Source organism: Sprattus sprattus (assembly GCF_963457725.1).
Source record: "Sprattus sprattus genome assembly, chromosome: 3".
Taxonomy (NCBI): Eukaryota; Metazoa; Chordata; class Actinopteri; order Clupeiformes; family Clupeidae; genus Sprattus; species Sprattus sprattus.
This window is the reverse complement of record NC_137922.1, coordinates 15,327,266-15,346,561: the sequence shown is the minus strand read 5'-3', so window position 1 is coordinate 15,346,561 and position 19,296 is coordinate 15,327,266. Positions and strand designations below refer to the sequence as shown.

The 19,296-nt window shown below is 41.5% G+C and overlaps 1 protein-coding gene across 1 annotated transcript; it reads left to right on the top strand.

Moving 5' to 3' along the window:
* Positions 1-5,072: 5,072 nt before the first annotated feature.
* metap1d (methionyl aminopeptidase type 1D (mitochondrial)) lies at positions 5,073-18,429 on the top strand. Its single transcript, XM_080833922.1, has 10 exons — positions 5,073-5,120; positions 7,306-7,481; positions 8,540-8,689; positions 8,837-8,985; positions 9,127-9,169; positions 9,391-9,554; positions 15,560-15,657; positions 16,230-16,277; positions 17,247-17,325; positions 18,093-18,429. Exons 1-10 carry the CDS (start codon positions 5,081-5,083, stop codon positions 18,169-18,171), a joined length of 1,026 nt encoding a protein of 341 aa, XP_080690048.1. The 5' UTR covers positions 5,073-5,080; the 3' UTR covers positions 18,172-18,429.
* The last annotated feature ends 867 nt before the right edge of the window (positions 18,430-19,296 follow it).

Below are 19,296 nucleotides of genomic sequence, written 5' to 3'. Positions count from 1 at the left end.
GTCACGGACACTGGCGCAGGCGCTCGCGTTGCTGTAGTCGTCGCGTGATTCCGGAGGCGCGCAGCAGCATTTGCAAGGAGTTTGATTGACGCGGGGGTGTAAGATGGTCTACATTGTTAGCCGTTTTCATGACTAATGAACATGAACTGCAATGAGTTGTCGGCACGGAAACGGACTGGTCGTCCTGGGCGTCTCTCTGTGGCTGATGCAAGGGAGGACATTCCTTGCATCTTCCATTCCAGTTTGGTGACTACATCAAGCTGCTGCTTCGATGTTTAGAGAGAGAGAGAGAGAGAACAAGGCTGTCTTGGGAACAAGCTTTACTTTTTGATCACGAGCTACTGTATGACTTGATATGGACGGCTTATTTAACCTACAATATTGTCCCTAAGAGCCCTAGTTATAGACAACTTTCATGAACTTAATTTAGAGGAACGCTTCAAGTTGACACATGGACTGCCCTCTGTTAGCTCCCTTCTGTTTACTTCACTAGAGGCTGTTTGCAGACACAAGACTAATCCGGTTAAGTGTGAAAGGGTTTCAGTGCACTTTGGCTGAAGTGCAATGAGGTGGTGAATGCATGGAGCATATCTACTTGTTTTGCCTTTGCAGATCAACATCTTTGCTTGTGTTTTGAAACTGATTAAGTGTTGTACTAAAACATTTTGTCATGAGAAATAATGGGCGACATTCTCTTCCTGCCCCCAGTTAGATTAATTAGGTGTTAATATAGCCAAAAGACACTAGAATCATAGCCTTAACACCAAAATACCTTTAGTGTATTAATTGTCAAACAGTTAATTTGGGAATGTATTCCTTATTATGGAGCTTTATTTGGACCAGATGCTGATGTTGGATAACAGGTTTGACAAACACATTATGTTGCTTTTGTGGTTTGGACATTCTGCACAACTGCATTCCTCAGGCACTAAAGACATGCACTTTATCTCTTTATTATAGACAGTCCATGCAACTACAACATACATAGGTGATTTAAAAATCATTTACACTTATGGTAAATGTTGTGTTAGAGAGCAACAAGGTTGAAATTCCCAGAACGTCTGGGAAATTGTGAAAACTTCTAGTTAATGACAATAAACTAAAAATGATAATACAAAAGAAATCTACTTTAAATATTTCTTTGTTCCCAAATCATCAAGATTATTTATTATATGGCAACGACAGAACGAGGGTTCTGATTGGCTAATGGGTAGTCATGCCAGCTGCGTATTGCCCTCCTCGCCGGTCTGATATAGATCCATATTGCATACTGATGTCATCTTCAAAATGAGCGAGAATGAGAAATTCAGAAGCAGCGAAAATTTGTTATTGAAAGTGCTGATGAAGGCTAGTTTGAATACCTTGTGTTGTTACTTTACTGTAAATTAAAGCCATTTTAGCTGAGCCGAGTTTTCTATTGATCATTGTAGTTAGCAAGTAATTGGTAACCCCTGAAACACATTGTGTCGTGAGAAGACTTGAGAGCTGAACAAAACAACATATTTTTTATAAACAATTACCATTTCTTTTCATTTACAAAATGAAAGGAGCAAAAAATGCCATATAATACACAACTTACTAACCTCAACCGTTCGGTCCTGCGGGGAAATATCAAACTTCGGCTTTGGCGTATCAACCTCGCATTTCCCGGCATGATCTCACTCTCGGTTAGTAAGTAGTTAATATTTCCGAACCGCAATGTTTATCTTTTGGAGAACTAAGGGTATTGTGATGAATTGAACTTGCTCACTATTTGTGTTTAAAAATATCTGTTTGACATTTACTATTTTAAGCTCCCTTCTCTGGCATTTTGACCCGTGCTGGCTTATAATCAAAACAGTGAGCACTAAAGGGTTTCAGTGCCACACCATGTATATAATCATTAACTACTAAGAGTATTTAACATTTGCAGACATTACAATGGGGGATCCTCTGTGGAGGTATTGATTTTTGTTTCAAAATGTAAACAGCAGAAGTTTTTTTTCCCCTTCAGTTCTACATACTGTGATAAAACAAGCTAAGTAAGACATCAATAATTCCTAAGTTACACCATGGTGTTGATGGTGAAGATAGCTCGGCTGTGATTTTTTGGATTTTAAGGAGAGAGACGATAGGCGAACCATTACCACGATGACCAAAAATGTTTGTTGTGTGATAGTTATGTCACATCCACCCTGAGAGACTCAGTGCATTTTATCATTTATCGTATGTGCCTCACCTGCTTTGTGCCTTAAAAGACACCATGTCCAAAAAAGAAAAAAGCAGCTAGTAAGCAGTTAGTCAAAGTTGGTGTCAGACTAGGGATCATTGGTCTGAGTCCCACCCAGGCTAAACCAGCCTTATTACATGTAAATAAGCCATAGAGAGAGAGAGAAACGATAAAGCCTAAACAGGTTGTCATTATGAGCGCCCAGAGAACATGTCAGAGAGCTCCACTCAGCCTCTCCAAATGGGCCGGTGGCCATTCAGCAGCTGCTACTCTAACAAGGAGCTCTCCATCACAGGTCAAAGGTCATCTTTGTTCTATTGATGGGACTAAGTAGTGAGAGCAGGTGCACACATGCATACCTACTCACACAGTTCTGTTTGTCTGCTGTGTGTGGTCAGTGACTATATTGTATACAAAAGAACTAAATGTGTTTTTTTGATAATTGTATTTCTATCAATAATGTTTTTATGAGTTTGGTAAGTATGTCTTGCTTTTTGGTATGCTCTTATTCTCACGGCACATTTGTGCTTGGGCATCTTATTTTCTTTTTATATCTCTGCTCATCGTTTTTCATGGAAGTGATTTGTTTCCTTTTTCGACATTTCAACACAAATGCTGACAACTTTGGTCTAAGTACAAGGCATGTTTCTGTTTTATGTCTGAGTCTTCCTTTAGGCATTTACATACCCTTCATACTGGCTGGACTAAGTGGCCATCAGAGCAGCCGTGGAGGTTTAGTTTCTTTATGGCTTTGTCTAAAGTGACCTTCTTCTGAGAGGCTGGGGAGACGTGGTGGGCCGTCTGAAGACCCATAGAGCTGCAGGTGCACAATTCATCACAAGCCGGTGCCATTTATGCTATGTTAAGCCTCTCTGTCTGTGTGTTTGTGTGTATGTGTGTGTGCCGACGCGCGAATGCCTGTGTATGTGTGTGTTTTTCTCTCTTCCTGTGTGTGTGTGTGTGTGTGTGTGTGTGTCTGTGTGTGTGTGTGTGTGTGTGTGTGCGATTGTTTTTGTGTGTGTGTGTGTGTGTGTGTGTATGTGTGTTTGTGGGTGTGTGTGTGTGTGTGTGTGTGTGTGCGATTGTTTTTGTATGTGTGTGTGTGTGTGTGTATGTGTGTGTGTGTGTGTGTGTGTGTGTGTGTGTACATACAGCATCACCTCACAATTCCTCCTATCCCTCCTTTATAATACCCACTAACAAGGGCCTGCTATTGAATGAACAGGCTCTGCATTTGTAAATGAAGACAAGTAGGCTGTTTAATAAGTTAAAACTGAGTGCTCTTAACATATCCCCCTGTCAATAAGGAAATGACATTCAATACTCGCGAACAGCTGCAGCAATCACTTATACCTTTGGTAAAAACTAGGGCTATACACAGATCTCTTCAGTTATAGTGGCTTGCTACAAATGCAGTAGACTGATGTCACACACGGCAAACATCATCACATCATCATATTCTACAACTTTACTTGCAAATGAAGACAGATTATTCCTCTGTCGTACTCAACAGATGATTGCATTAGGATGTAGTTTTACAATCGACACTTATAGATTTTTAAGATTATTCTTTTACCCATTTTTGGTATTTTGGTGCCAGCTGAACAACATTGTAACTCCGTGATGCTAGCATCAGTATCACTCTATGGTTAATGTTAGAACTGAGAGAAAAAACAAATGCTCTCAAACATTGTAATATTACAGTACGGCTTTTCTAATACAAATAAGGTCTTCATCACTGACTATCTGTCCCTACATTAGATTAACTTTAATACAACTGAGCACTTATTTGCCTTTTTGCTGTGTGTGTGTGTGTGTGTGTGTGTGTGTGTGTATGTGTGTGTGTGTGTGTGTGTATATATATGTGTGTGTGTGTGTGGTTAATGTGTTTGTACATAATGCAGTTGTTTGCACTGTTCTCTCGTTTCTTGTCTGCCCCTCTGCCAAGGGACTTACTGGTTTCCCACGCTGCTCTCCTCTGGGCCTGTAGTGGCTGCCATGGGGAGGCTTGTGGCCGATTACCAGCCCAGCCCAGTTTAATTACTGTTTATTTTATCCCACAGTGGAGGAGGGAATACTTCTTTGTGCTCCAGCTCTCGGCCCCTCTCCTCCCTCTCACTATCTTCTCGGTCCGCCACTTGCTCACCCTATTCCCTTTGTTTTTAGATAGCTGATTTAAAGTTGTTGTTTATTTTAAAGCTGAAACAGTAAAAAAGAGTGGTGGTGGTGAATTTTAGACGAAGAAAGAACATTTTGAAACATGAGCTAAGCCAGAACACCCACAGTTTGGCTCGTGTGCAACCATTAAACTCTGAGCTGAACGCTATATTGGGTCTATTTTGGAAGCCGGGAGCTGTTGTCATCTTTCATACAAGTATTCTAGAAATGTGGTTACTTGCTCCAAATTAGCAATGTCTTGCACCCCATATAGAACAACACACCATCATCTCAGAGTTCTGTAGAATGTATGGGGTTCTGTTCCGCTATGAGGGAATGCAGATCAACCCTTTGCCCTGGGTCCTGAAATATACATTTTCATTTAAAAAAGTCAATAACTTGCTGTTTAATTTTCTTTATTAAATAAATGTAGGAATTGTATCGCAGAATTGTATTGGCTATGCCAGGGGGGAATACATTGCACTCTACTCAATTTTGTTGCCTATAGGTATTTTGGAGTTGCCTTCTGTCTGCGTCTTGTCCTTGTCTTGTTGATTTTAATTTCCTGAGGGGGAACAGATGAAAGAGTGAAATGCAAAATTCCATCTCTGTATGCGCGGAATGTGAACACTGCCACTGTCACCTTTTTTGTGCTGACAGGTGGCGTTCTAAGCACGAAATACACTGGTCACGTGGTATGCTCGAATAGCAAACATGGCGGCACCCATTGCCGCGAAGTGGTCTTACAAATCTGGTAAGAGCTAGGATAGAGCAGGATTACTGATACATGTCAGCGATGCGAAGTTCTGTTTTCCATTCATTTCTGTTGGAGGCAGGCGATTGTGACCTTGTCGAACGAATTTGGCGAAGCAAGCGCAAAAAGTTGTGTCGTTCTGTTTACCTTCAATGAACTGCAAGTGCTTGCTAAGTAGCCTACGCTATAACGAATGAATGTTGGTTTGGGGCTTTTGTCATAAAAACCCTGGCTGATTGTGTCAGAATTTCAAAAACACCAGACGAACAAACTTAACATTTAGTAGGCCCCATAGCAGTAGTTCACCTGAAGGTGATTCATTTGCAGTTCTGTTGCCTATAGTTGGGTAGACTGTAAAGACAGACATGTCGGCATATCTATCACTTCGAGACCACGGCGTTCTTTTGTCTAAATATTCTTTCATGTCATATCGTCAGACCTGTTATTTTTGTAGACGCGCACAACTGTAGGAGCGCTCGCAAACTGCTCAAAACAAGCTCAGCTGTAATGCATCTGGCTATTCTTGTTTTATGTTGACATCATGTTCACGAAGGGTGCCTGTTTGTGTGTGTGCGCATTAGAAGTTGTGTGTGAATTTCAGAGAGATTGTTGAGTAGTGTATCCTGCATGGGAGGCAGAAATGGTAAGAAACACTTAATTACAGGCACACACATTAGGGTGCACTCTTGCTTTTCACCACTATGCACTGAAACACACACACACACACACACACACACACACACACACACACACACACACACACACCACATCCTCATCTCAGATTGCGGCACCACCCTCTACATGAACACCCCACACACAGACATATCCACCATGTCCACACACACACACACATACACACACACACACACACACACACACACACACACACACACACACACACACACACACACACACAGAGCGAAGAACAGACACTAACACAAACTATTTTCGTGCCAAAACCTCAACAGCAGTTTCTGAGCACACCACTATATTCTTCCTCGGTTCTGTACTCCCTTCACCCTTCACTCTGTTCCTTGTATCCTATCCCCCCACTTCCCTTTCCAACCACCTCTTTCTTTCTTCTTACCATTTCTCTGATGCGTCATGGCATTGTGGAATAAATCACATTATTATTTTTGCACAGACTGCATGAGTCTATTTCAGAAACCCAGTTGTCAAGGAGCCTGATGTGAGTTTCAGTGTCTCGACCAAGGAGTTTATATATCCAGGGCCGTTTGTTTGTTTGTTTGAGGAGGATGTAAACACTACCGGGCCGATTTTTATGAAATTAAGTGGAGGGGTTTAGCTTCGGGCGAAGGAATTACCCACTAAATTGTGGAGTGGATCCGTATTACGGGCGGATCTACAAAAGATTGGAAGATGAAGAACAGAACATTGCGAGATGGCCTTGGCAGAGATCTGTGCTCCCCTTCTACTTTTAGGCATGGTGATTATTTAAATAACTGTATGGTTTTGGTTTAAGATGGAGCATAGTGAGCTTATGGATGTTCCTCTGTGCAAAAGCATGTTGATGGTGGATGATGCTGTAGAGGGCACTGTGGTGCTGAGATACTGAGTCCTGCAACTTGTGTTGTGTGTGCGTGTGCGTGTGCGTGTGCGTGTCTGTGTCTGTCTGTGTCTGTGTCTGTGTCTGTGTCTGTGTCTGTGTCTGTGTCTGTGTCTGTGTCTGTGATTGTGTGTGTGAGTGCAAGACAGACTGACACACAGATAGAGTGTGTGTGTTGGCTCCCCTTTTGGCTCTATATATATACAGAGAGTGGACTGGAGTACCATGTCTTTAGCTCAATCTGCTGTAGGTTGGCCAGCCACTCCAGACCATGGTTTGTCCTGGGGTTGCCCTCTGTGTGTGTATTATGTATGAGTGAACACCTCGTGTCCACTGTATCACTTCAACTTTACGTTTTCAAGCTTTCATCTTTATTGGCATAATGCATTAAAGTATTCATTTTGACAAAGCTTTTACAATGTTTGAATCAAAGTAGTTCAGGACGACGAGTAGAAAGTCTAACAACAAGTATTAACAGTTAAACTTATGAGAAAAATGTTATTTGCATCTCTGCTTACTCCAGACCTTGGTTTGGCCTGAACTTGCCCTCTGTGTGCATATAATATGTGTGAATGTAGCTTGATACCTCATATCCACGCATATCTCTACCTGCTGCAGGTTGGCCTGTGTTACTCCAGAGGGGGACATGGCGCCGGATGTGCCCCCCACTCTCCCAGCAGCGCCCAGCTGGTCTGCAGTGCCCCCCACGCCGCTGCTTCTTCTGGAGGAAGTGGCGTAGCTCCCACAACGTGGTGCGCCCCGCTGTGGTGCGACCTGCCTACGCTGTGCCCAAAGTAATTACCCATAATTCACCATCCAGCTGGGGCTCTTTCTTTCACCATCACCACCACCACCCCCCAAGCTCTATTATGACTCAAAAGGGCCTGTATGTCTGCCATTGTGGATCAGACTCCCTCACCATGTCCGTCCATGTTGGCTCAGAGATTATGTTTAAGCAGCGTGGAACAGATGAGATTAGGAAGATTCAGTATTGCATTTTAAGGTTTTTGATGGAATGGTCCACTATTATGGCTCAAATTTAGGTACCACGTCCCATAATTGTGGTTCAGTGATGGTGATTTATTTTTTTGTAACATTTTGTTATTTTTTAAAGATAGGATGTCTTGCTTGGATGTTGCTGCAACATTCAATGTAAATTGCATGAATGGGAAAGCTTTGAAGAACAAAGGGACTAGGTTGATTTGTGATGGATGGACCTTAAACTCTGGGTTTATGATTCTGTGTGATGAGCGCTCTTCAGATGTCTCTGATTCTAAGCACTTTGTTATAACTGTCTCTCTCTCTGTGCTTGCTTGTGTGTGTGTGTGTGTGTGTGTGTGCGCGTGTGTTTTGTGTGGTCACTGGAGAGGATGCTAAATCATTGGACAGTTACAGTCTCTCGTTCTCTCATCTTTTTCCACACCATATACACACAGAGCATCCCAAGTCATCAAATGCTTTAGACTGCATTCTGGTTTATTTTGTTCATTTCTTCATTTTAACGAGATTCTGTCCCAAAAGCCAGAACAAAGCAAAGGCAGGATAGATATAGAAGCGTTGATCTCTCATCTGAAAGACCCATATTTTACTCTCCGCCTAGTCTGTTGAATTTCTGCCTTTTTCCAGTTTTATCCACATTTCTCACTGTTTGTCTTCCTATCTTTTTTCCTCACATATCTGTTATTCATAAATTGTTAAGATTTTACATAAAGAACAACAGAACTCTTTGGACCAAAGGTTGAACAGACAAGTGCTGTCATGACAAATCTTGATATTGTTCGGAACTTCAACATGTTTCTCTCTCTTATTCTCTCCCCCTTTTCTCTTTCTCTCTTTTCTCTCTTCTCTCTAGCACATCCAGAGGCCTGAATATGTGTCTTCCAGGTCAGTTCCTGAATGGCCAGACTACATAGAGATTAAGGATGAGGAGCAGATTGAGGGTATGAAAAGTGCCTGCCAACTAGCTAGACACATACTGCTGCTGGCGGGAAGAAGTCTCAAGGTAATTGTTAAACTGTGTGTGTGTGTGTGTGTGCTAATGTACATGCGTTTGGTTAGACTCTCCACAAGTGTGTGTCTGTGTATGTTTTGTGTGTTTCTGTGTGCTTTGAGTCAAGTGAGTATCTATGAAGTTTAACTGTTCCCAAAGGTTGGCATGACGACAGATGAGGTAGATTTCATCGTCCATCAGGAGGCCGTCCGGCACAATGCATACCCCTCCCCACTGAACTACGGGGGTTTCCCCAAATCTGTCTGCACCTCTGTCAACAACGTGGTGTGTCATGGCATACCAGACAGGTGTGTGTGTGTGTGTGTGTGTGTGTGTGTGTGTGTGTGTGTGTGTGTGTGTGTGTGTCCCGCTCTCTGTAAAGTGTAGGCTCTCAACTCTTGGTGTCTTGTGTGCGTTTGGCAGTAACTGATTTTCCTTTCATTCAACAGCCGTCGGCTTGAAGATGGCGATATAATCAACATCGATGTGACTGTGAGTGCTCGCTTAAGAAACATACTAACATACACATATGAACTAACACTCTCATGTATACATGTTCACACTTAATATACACACATTCCTATATATCCCCACATAATATACACATATTTCAGATACACACTAAAATGTTTTCACATATATATATACACACACACACACACACACACAAATAAGCAGCTGTTCTATATATGGAGTTTCTCACTGTCTCTCAGGTTTACCTGGAGGGTTACCATGGAGACACATCAGAGACATTTCTGATAGGTTCAGTGGATGAGGTGGGGAGGAAGCTGGTGGATGTGGCAAGGCGTTGTCGTGACGAGGCCATCGCCGCCTGCAGACCTGGTCAACCGCTCTGTGTCATCGGCAACACAATCAGGTGTGTTTTTTATGTGTGTTGTGTCCCACTCAAGTTCTCAAAGCCTGAAAGTCCAACATGAACTGACATCCCTTGAAAAAAAGTTGGCCTATGAGTTTAAGACAAACCCACACATGTACAAACACACAACAACTGATGCATACAAAGGTGACTTTCTCTGTACGTCAGCACATAACCAAAGATGAAAAAGCCACGTGTCTCCCACACAAGAACGTATATTAAAAATGCACCTGTGCCAATTTGTGTAAAATGTTTTTTCCAAAATAGGGCACTCTGCTGTAACACATGTACTTTGGCAGTTCTGATGGAGCAAGCGGTGAAAATTGACCTTGAATTAACCTTATCCTGCTCAAGGAGGATGACATGGAGGATTTTTTTTTTTTACTGCATCCATGCTAGCCCCAACACACATGCTGCTCCACGTGGTACATGGCATGGGTTAACAGCAATCAAGGGGATGCTGTGAGTCAATATTTCTATATAGGTACCATTGCCACAGGTAGACTAGACCTGTCCTAGCATGCATTTTATTCAGGGAATTAGTTTGACCCAAGATGCATTGCACTGCATAAATAGTCATATGGATATAGGCAAACAAGATGGACTTTCTCCTTGTCTTTAACAGAGGCACTGACAGCATGGGCTCCTCATACCCTACAGTCCTGTTCAAAGGCTTGTTGTAGATGCTAACATTTGGTATGGTACTCCTGAGAGTTTCACAATAGTGTGTAAAAGGCCCCATGAAATCAAAATGGTTGTTTCAGTGATGTAAAGAGAGTGTTTTTGTGTGTGTGTGTGTGTGTGTGTGTGTGTGTCTGTGTGTGTCTCTGTGTGTGTGTCTGTGTGTATTTGTGTGTGTGAAGGAGGCAGACAGAGTGTGTTTGATTGTGTGTGTGAAGAAGGCAGAGAGAGTGTGTGTGTCTGTGTGAGAGAGAGTGATTCCAAGGGAAACAGAGAAAGGCGAGTGAATTTTCTGGATGCGCTGCTGTTTGACTTAAAAGGCATCTAAACAGGCATTGTGCTGCTGAAAGCATCCAGACAGAGCCATTATGTCTCCAAAGGAGGGAATAATCCCATCTCTCTTTCTCTGCCTCTTTCATCTCTCTGTCTTTTTCTACACTCAGTCCATCCAGAGGTGTAATAATATGCCGAATCTGCCTTCAGAATGTTAATGCACCACACACTCAAACACACACACACACACACACACACACACACACATACGCACGCAGGCACACACACAAACTCACACTTACACTAGCACACGAACAGCAGCAGCTACCCAGAGTGCACTGGGCTTTCCATTCTCCATCTAAATTACAGGGTAGTTTTGAAGGTGGTTTTCTATGTGTGTGTGTGTTTGTGTGTCAGTGTGTGTGTGTGTGTATGTGTGTACGTGTATGTGTGCGAGTGTTCCTGCTCCAGTCCTCAAGTGTGTATGTGCTTGTGGTTATGCCTGTGTTATACTTGTGTGTGTGTGTTTTTGTCAGTGAGTGTGTCTGTGCCTGTGTGTGTGTTTGTGTGTGTGTGTGTGTCTGTGCTAGTGTGTGTGCACGCGCGTTTCTGTCTGTCTTTAGGAGGTGAAAATTATAGGGTAGCTGCCTCTCGGCATGGAAGAGCGTGCTCCCTATAGGGAGAGAGTGCAGTGCTCTGCATATCTCCCCGTCCCTGCCTGTCAACATGCAGGCACTTGTCTCATCGCAGAGTGCGCCGAATTCATCTCCACCAAGCCACAAGGTCGCCGCAAAGACACTGTGCTCCCAAAAGCCCTCATTTGCATTACAATTGGCTTTTTTTTTAGCTACACAAACACTTGCGTCTTGATAGCCCTGAAGTAGACTTAATAGTTAAAATGCACAACGTATCCAAAGTGCTGGAAAGTGTTTTTTAAGGATTCATTTGATATTGCTGTATGCCCTGTAAAAATCCATGTATTGCGTCACTGTGGTTGGCCCTTCATTCGGCTGTTGCGTTTTTTTAACAGCTCCTGAACTCCAAGCTGTTTAACATTTTTACCATTATTGCAAGAATCCAGTTCCAAACTAGTTTAGTTTTTACAGATGCTTTTGTTTCAGATGGATATACAAATATTTATATGATGTTCACACTCTTCATAATGTGTTCATAAAAAAAAGACTTAATGGTTTATTTTCCATTTAATGGCTGCACTTTAAAGGTTTACCATATATACTGTATTCAATCTTGAAGTTTGTCTAGTCTAAGTCAGATTTCCTCACTGGCTTGACACCACACCCTTGTTTAATTTCCTGCTAGAGGTTTCTCTCAGCCTGTTCCCACAACTAGAGACCACAGTGGAGAGAACCAACATGTGAAAGTGTCAGGCTGTGTGGTCGTGTGTGTGAGTGTGTTTGTTTCTACAGGCACCTTCTAACTGAAATAAACCTTTGGTCATTGCAAGGATTAGGAAGACTAAACTCAGGGGATGTGTAGGAACATGTTATTGTGTTATTTCCCGTTGTTTCCCCATCTGCCTTGGGAGTCTCCTAGTCTCATAAAAGGAAACACACTGATAGGTGTGATCAAACCAGTCTAGACCTTTAGACCTTAACCTACTGAAGAGTTTCTTTGTCGCCCTGCTGTGCTGCCTACAGACCAAAGCTGGACTGGTGTTTGGCTTAGCAACCTTAAGACATCCTAAAGACATATTCTAAATAGAAGTTGAACTTCATGGAATAAGTCTTAAATACTCACATAGATGTACAGGTTGCACAAACACTTTGACCTGTAATGTGAATGGCACATGTTAAAAGTAACATAAACCCTGGAGAATCATACCTGTTATCATATCTCCACCTTCATACAGGCTAAATTATATCCCTTGTTAATACACTGTTGTGATACACAGATGCACATGGTCTGGATATGCCTGAGCTGTTCCACAAATCTAAGAAATTGCACTTATTAACATTACAATTTAAATATTTGTATTCACTTGCCATGACCCATTTTATGGTATTGTCCGTCTGTTTCTGGACCCATTATTGATACATGCAGCTTTTATAAGGACTACAGACTACACATTACACACAGAGGGACCAGAGAAATAAAAAAAAAACTCCCCGTCTCTTTAAGTCACTCCCTCTTCTCTAGTCCAAAGATTTTGTCCTCCGAGGGCTGTGCAATTAAGCCAAGAGGAGAGGAAAAAGGGATAAATAAGAGAGGAGAAGGAGAGAGGGATAAAGAAGAAGTGGAGGGAGAGAAAGTGGTAAACAGAGAGGAGAGGGTGGAGGATCTCCAGTAGCTGGAGGAGTGCTGTTGGACAGGAAGAGAGAGAGAGAGAGGGTCACCACAAGAGTTGGATGTGAATATGTGAATAGTGTGTGTGTGCTTATATATACAGCCGCGGAAAAAATTAAGAGACCACTTCAAAATTATCAGTTTCTCTGGTTTTACTATGTATTGGTATGTGTTAAAGTAAAATGTACATTTTTGTTTTATTCTAAAACCTACTGGCAACATTCTTACCAAATTTCAAATAAAAAATATTGTCATTTAGATCATTTATTTGCAGAAAAATGACAATTGGTCAAAATAGCAAAAAAGATGCAGTGTCTTCAGATCTCGAATAATGCAAAGAAAACAAGCTCATATTCATTTTTAAACTACACAATACTAATGCTTTAACTTAGGAAGAGTTCAGAAATCAATATTTGGTGGAATAACCTTGATTTAAAATCACAACTTTCATGTGTCTTGGCATGCTCTCCACCAGTCTTTCACATTGCAGTTGGGTGACTTTATGCTACTCCTGGCGCAAGAATTTAAGCAGCTCGGCTTCTTTTCATGGCTTGTGACCATCCATCTTCCTCTTGATCACATTTCAGAGGTTTTTTATGGGATTCAGGTCTCGAAATTGGGCTGGCCATGACAGGGTCCTGATCTGGTGGTACTCCATCCACACCTTTACTGGCCTGGCTGTGTGGCATGGAGCATTGCCCTGCTGGAAAAAACACTTCTCAGAGTTGGGGAACATTGTCAGAGCAAAAGGAAGCAAGTTTTTCTTCCGGGACAACGTTGTACTTTGCCTGGCTGAGGTTTGTAAAAGACCATAAGGATTGAAGCAAAGCGGACTGGAGGTCCCTAAGTTCGTCTTCTCTGATGAGTCCAATTTTCAGCTTTGCCCAACACATGGTCGTCTGATGGTTAGACTGAGACCTGGAGAGGCCTACAAGCCACAGAGTCTTGCACCTACTGTGAAATTGGACTCATCAGAGAAGACGAACTTAGGGACCTCCAGTCAGCTTTGGTTCAATCCTTATGGTCTTTTACAAACCTCAGCCAGGCAAAGTACAACGTTGTCCCGGAAGAAAAACTTGCTTCCTTTTGCTCTGACAATGTTCCCCAACTCTGAGAAGTGTTTTTTCCAGCAGGGCAATGCTCCATGCCACACAGCCAGGCCAGTAAAGGTGTGGATGGAGTACCACCAGATCAGGACCCTGTCATTGCCAGCCCAATTTCGAGACCTGAATCCCATAACAAAAACTCTGAAATGTGATCAAAAGGAAGATGGATGGTCACAAGCCATGAAAAGAAGCCGAGCTGCTTGAATTCTTGCGCCAGGAGTAGCATAAAGTCACCCAACTGCAATGTGAAAGACTGGTGGAGAGCATGCCAAGACACATGAAAGTTGTGATTTTAAATCAAGGTTATTCCACCAAATATTGATTTCTGAACTCTTCCTAAGTTAAAGCATTAGTATTGTGTAGTTTAAAAATGAATATGAGCTTGTTTTCTTTGCATTATTCGAGATCTGAAGACACTGCATATTTTTTGCTATTTTGACCAATTGTCATTTTTCTGCAAATAAATAATCTAAATGACAATATTTTTATTTGAAATTTGGTAGGAATGTTGCCAGTAGGTTATAGAATAAAACAAAAATGTACATTTTACTTTAACACATACCAATAAATAGTAAAACCAGAGAAACTGATCATTTTGAAGTGGTCTCTTAATTTTTTCCGCGGCTGTAAATGTGTATGTGTTTATATGTGAATGTGTGTGTATGTTTATATGTGAATGTGTTAGTATGCGTGTGTACTTTTTTTTTATGTGTGTGTGTGTTGAGCGATGAGACGCCAGGTACGGCAGAAAGCAGGTGAGTTGTGTGTTAAGAGGAACTTAAGTGTAGGTGAGTGCTGACCATAGTGACGTCCCCTCTGTCTACAGCCACCTCTCAGAGAGGGATGAATATTCATATTTGTGGAGATAATGACAGACTATGTCGTTAGTGTCTTGGGTCTCTGTTGGATTTTACATGCTAACTCACAAATGTCTGAGCGCACACACATACAAACAATCATATACAGACACACACAAGATGCCCATATTCGTCGCAAACTTATTTGTCATAATATAGGTCTCTGAGTCAGATAAAAACTCTCTCTCTCTCTTTCACTCACTCCCTCCCTCCCTCATTCACACACACTCTTTCCCATCTAAGAATTAAACTGGTTTTCTTTGTCATAATATGGGGCCTAAAATACATGTCTCTCAGTGGGAGAGGCTGTGTCTGTAATTGCTCATTTGGAGAGCGGTAAATGGAGCAGCTGCCCTCCGTTGCTATAGCGATTACCCCAAGCCTGCTGGACAGCTGAAATGTTGATATTTTTATCAACAAAAAAAAACACACTGTGGTTACGTTAACATTTTACAAATTAGCTAAGCAATTGTTTCTGTGTAATATTTTATAGGAAAATGATTTCGCATTTGATCTATTCACCATTTGTCAACCCTGAATGTAAAAACAAACGGCTCTGTTTTTAACAGCCACAAACAAACAAAATGAGAATAACAGTATAACAATAATGGTTTCCTTAAATGAGTAGCCTACAATACCCAGACATGAAGCTCAATGTAGACTGAAAGAGCACTATCAAATGAGCAATACAATGCTAAATATTTCAGTATGTAATGCAGCACTCTCTGGAAGTCTGATAGATCGGAAACACTTTTGTTGCTTTTCTTTCTTTCCTCTGCTGCAGTGACATAGCTGGTACCCATGGGTTTCGTGTATGTCCCTACTTCATTGGTCATGGAATCGGGTCCTTTTTTCACGGACACCCAGAGATCTGGCACCATGGTGAGGCGTATGCTGTGAAATGCTTTTAAGCCAATTATTAGGAACTTATACAATACATTACATTACATTACATCTATAATCGCTAAGGTTTTTCACCTTTTCAGAGTTAGATGAAATCTGTGATTTAAGTGTTCCTCAAAGAATGGTCATGTCTTAAATGAAGGAAAGAGGAGGTGTATTACTGTTATACTCAGAGGATTTGTTTCTGCATCGTAGCATTGCTTACTAAAATGTAAAAAAAGCCTTTTTTTGTTCTTCCAAAAAGGATCTGAGTGAATTGTATAGCTTTTTAAAGAAATGTATTTATAATTGTAATTTCCCTCAGATATTTATTTAGTCATCACTTCTAAACAAGTTGATTAAACAGACAGTTCACTTGATTGATATACTCTATAGTAACGGGTGTCCTCGCGTCTTACCCATAAATTATCAATCTAAAAGAACAGCTTTAATTTACAAATCAAATGACATAGATGTTGATGATCATGCCATAATGTATTGCGTGCTGAAGAAATGTTGTTCGGAAGTCACAAACCTGTTACTTATATGTGGATCTTCCCCCTCCTTTACAGCAAATGACAATGACCTACAGATGGAGGAGGGCATGGCCTTCACCATAGGTCAGTGAGTGTGTGATTGTGGCATACATGGGCGGGACAATGATATCTGTCAGCTGACCTTCTTGTTGTAGGTGTGCGAGCATGTGTGTCCTGCATGAGCATGAGTGTGTATAACGATAGCTGTTAGTTGGGCTGTTCGTCGCGGCTACGCATATGTGGCTTTTTGTTGCGGTAATATTTTCTGTGATTTGAAGAGAGCGGGGCATGTTGTCATACTTCTCAGGTTTTCCTAACAACAACTTCAAATGATACATCATTCAACAGCAAAGGTGAACATATACACTCAAAGGTCAGCATATAAAAGAAACCTATAATTTTAAAAAAAATTGAAAAGAGTATGTCAAATCATGCTCGTCACCAAAAATAATGATGGCACACCTAATCTAAGACAAAGACTTTCAGGAGAAACATCAGTTGCCTCTCCCAAGGTAGCCGCCATGAAGCATGGGCCGTCTGCTGCATCTCACGTATTGAAACCAAGTGTCCTTTGGCCAGCTGTTTCTAAAAAAAAATGTTCCACACAGACATGGCTGAAACACTTGTTTTCATCTGATGATGAGTCGTTTGAATGTTTAATGGAATGTAATGTTGAATGTAATGCTTAGTTGCCTTCTTTTCTTTCTCAAACTCAATTGCAGCCACTTTGCAATTAACCACAGAAAAATGTGTGCTGACCTAGTCGAAAACTGCCAGTGCTTGGAGTAGGTAACTCATTTCAGTAGACTCATTCGGGCTTAATCTCAAGGCTAGCTACTAAAATCTCTAATTATAGAAAAGCTAAAAATGTAAATAATCTTAGGCAAAACAAAAAAACTAGAAATTGTTCAGTTTTGGGTGACCTTGACTAAAGGTAAACAAGATGTTGACTCACGGGGTTATGGCACACAGTGAAGCTTTTCCAGGTCTGAGCTTGTGCCCTTAGTTTAAGAGAAATCACCAGTGTGACACTGTTCTTTCTCTCTCCTTCAGAACCCATCCTGATGGAAGGTTCCTCAGAGTTCCGCATCCTGAAGGACAAATGGACCGCTGTCTCTGCAGACGACAAAAGGTAACACCCTCACTTCCTTTGCATTCTACTTGACCATCATATTATTAATCCTATAAAATACATAGCCGATTAATCACATATCACACTTGTAGACTGTAATCATATTCTACGGCTCTTAATCATAAGAGGCCTCTACTGATTTGCATTAGCTTTGAATGGGAATGCATGAGCGCTGGGTTAGGTGGGCCAGCCTATCGAAATGATTAGTTCTCGACATTCAGCCCCACTGATTATGGAAGCTCTCAGTGTGGAGTGTGCTAGAGAAGGTTCTGGAGTGGAGGGGCAGAAGTTGAGATGTCAGGTAATTATTCAACCGGCTCACAGTGTGATGGTCGGAAAATATGAATGTGTGTGCATTTATGTGTGTTTGGGTGACAGAGAGAGAAGGGGATGGAGTGAAAGCAAGAGATGAGTGAGAAAGAGAAGGAGAGAGAAGAGGTGGGGTGGGGGTGGGGGTATCCTGATAAGGGATAGTTTTTGATCAGGTTAGATGCTGGGATGAGACAGGGGAACAGTGAGAGGTGAACAGTCAAGAGTTCATTTTATTAAGTGGTTATGAGCGAGAGAGAGAGAATGGGGGGAGGAATGGAGGGCAGAGGATGAGAGGAAGAGACCTTTCCTCTCCCAGCATTGCAAGAGGATTCGCAGCTTCAGGCAGTGTCCAACAGAACTTGAGACGCTGTGATCATTTACTTCTGTGTGTGTGTGTGTGTGTGTGTGTGTGTGTATGTGTGTGTGTGTGTGTGTTTGTGTGTGTGTCTCCTCAGATCAGCCCAGTTTGAGCACACTGTCGTCATCACTTCTGATGGTGTTGAAATTCTCACCAAGCTTCCTGAAGAGGATTGATATGTGTGTGTGTGTGTGTGTGTGTGTGTGTGTGTGTGTGTGTGTGTGTGTGCGTGTGCGTGTGCGTGCATGTGTGCGTGCGCCATTTGGGAGAACAGTTATAGACTGTGTGTGTAAATTGTACCATAAATGTGTGTCAGCATGACTTATTAGGCATTGTTTTTAAAATCCTGCACATTGGCACTGAAATCAACTCTTCCTTGTAAGCTTGCAATACGAGATATATGTAAGAATATGTTATTTAAGTAAAATTTTGTCTTTCTTCTAAAGCCTACTGTAATTATTAATCTCCATTATCTATCTAGTGCACTGTAATACAAGGCTAATGTGACGCTATGGGTAGAGTTTGTAAAATATTGAAATGGAGATTGGTTTTATTTGGTTCAGAAGCTTCTTTTTTATTTTTATTTCAGTTAAACCTGGAGTGCATTATTTTTCTGGAGTAAATTATTAAAGTTTAAACATAATTTCTTTATTTTATTTGCATTCATGGGGAATTCACCACGGTAGATTTTTCTGCCATTCCCTTGGCTTGCCTTGACCATCCCAAATCTCGTTACATCCAATTAGCGGAATGCATTTTTCTCCGTGTCTGCCTGTCTGATGAGGTTACTGCAGAGGTAATGCCGTTATGAACATCTGACTGGCGGGATACACAAGCTAACGAGCTGGATGTGTTGTGATTGAGATGCTATATGCGATGTGTGCTTGCTGTATGAGCCACATCTAATATCATCAAGCGAAAACAGTCCAACGTCTCCCTGAGGTAATCTGAACGATTTTATGCCATGCTGGTAGGGCATTACCTTCACGCTAGTGAAACGAACAAAATGGTATATGATTTTATAATGTTACAGGTAAGTGAATTAAAGCCGGCTAAAAATTAGAGCTTTCGGTATTGGCCTGGTTATTTGGTTTTCAGTGCATCAGTGTTTGAGTTACGAGTTTTAGTCTAGGACTGAATTATTATGTTTGTAATGTTAAAATGTATAAATGTTAATACCCAGTAGGCTACCTTGCATGTTCTTGAGGTTACCTTCAGGTTCCATGACAACAGGTATACTCAACTCAGTGAAAAAATATTTTAATGGGAAATCTACAATTACTAGCAATTAACAGTTTAAG

Excerpts from the sequence above, each read along its gene's own strand:
- metap1d (XM_080833922.1), top strand. The coding sequence starts at position 5,081 with ATGGCGGCACCCATTGCCGCGAAGTGGTCTTACAAATCTG. Across the intron at positions 8,690-8,836 it reads TGGCGGGAAGAAGTCTCAAG|GTTGGCATGACGACAGATGA; the intron begins GTAATTGTTAAA and ends CTGTTCCCAAAG. Across the intron at positions 17,326-18,092 it reads GTCTCTGCAGACGACAAAAG|ATCAGCCCAGTTTGAGCACA; the intron begins GTAACACCCTCA and ends GTGTCTCCTCAG.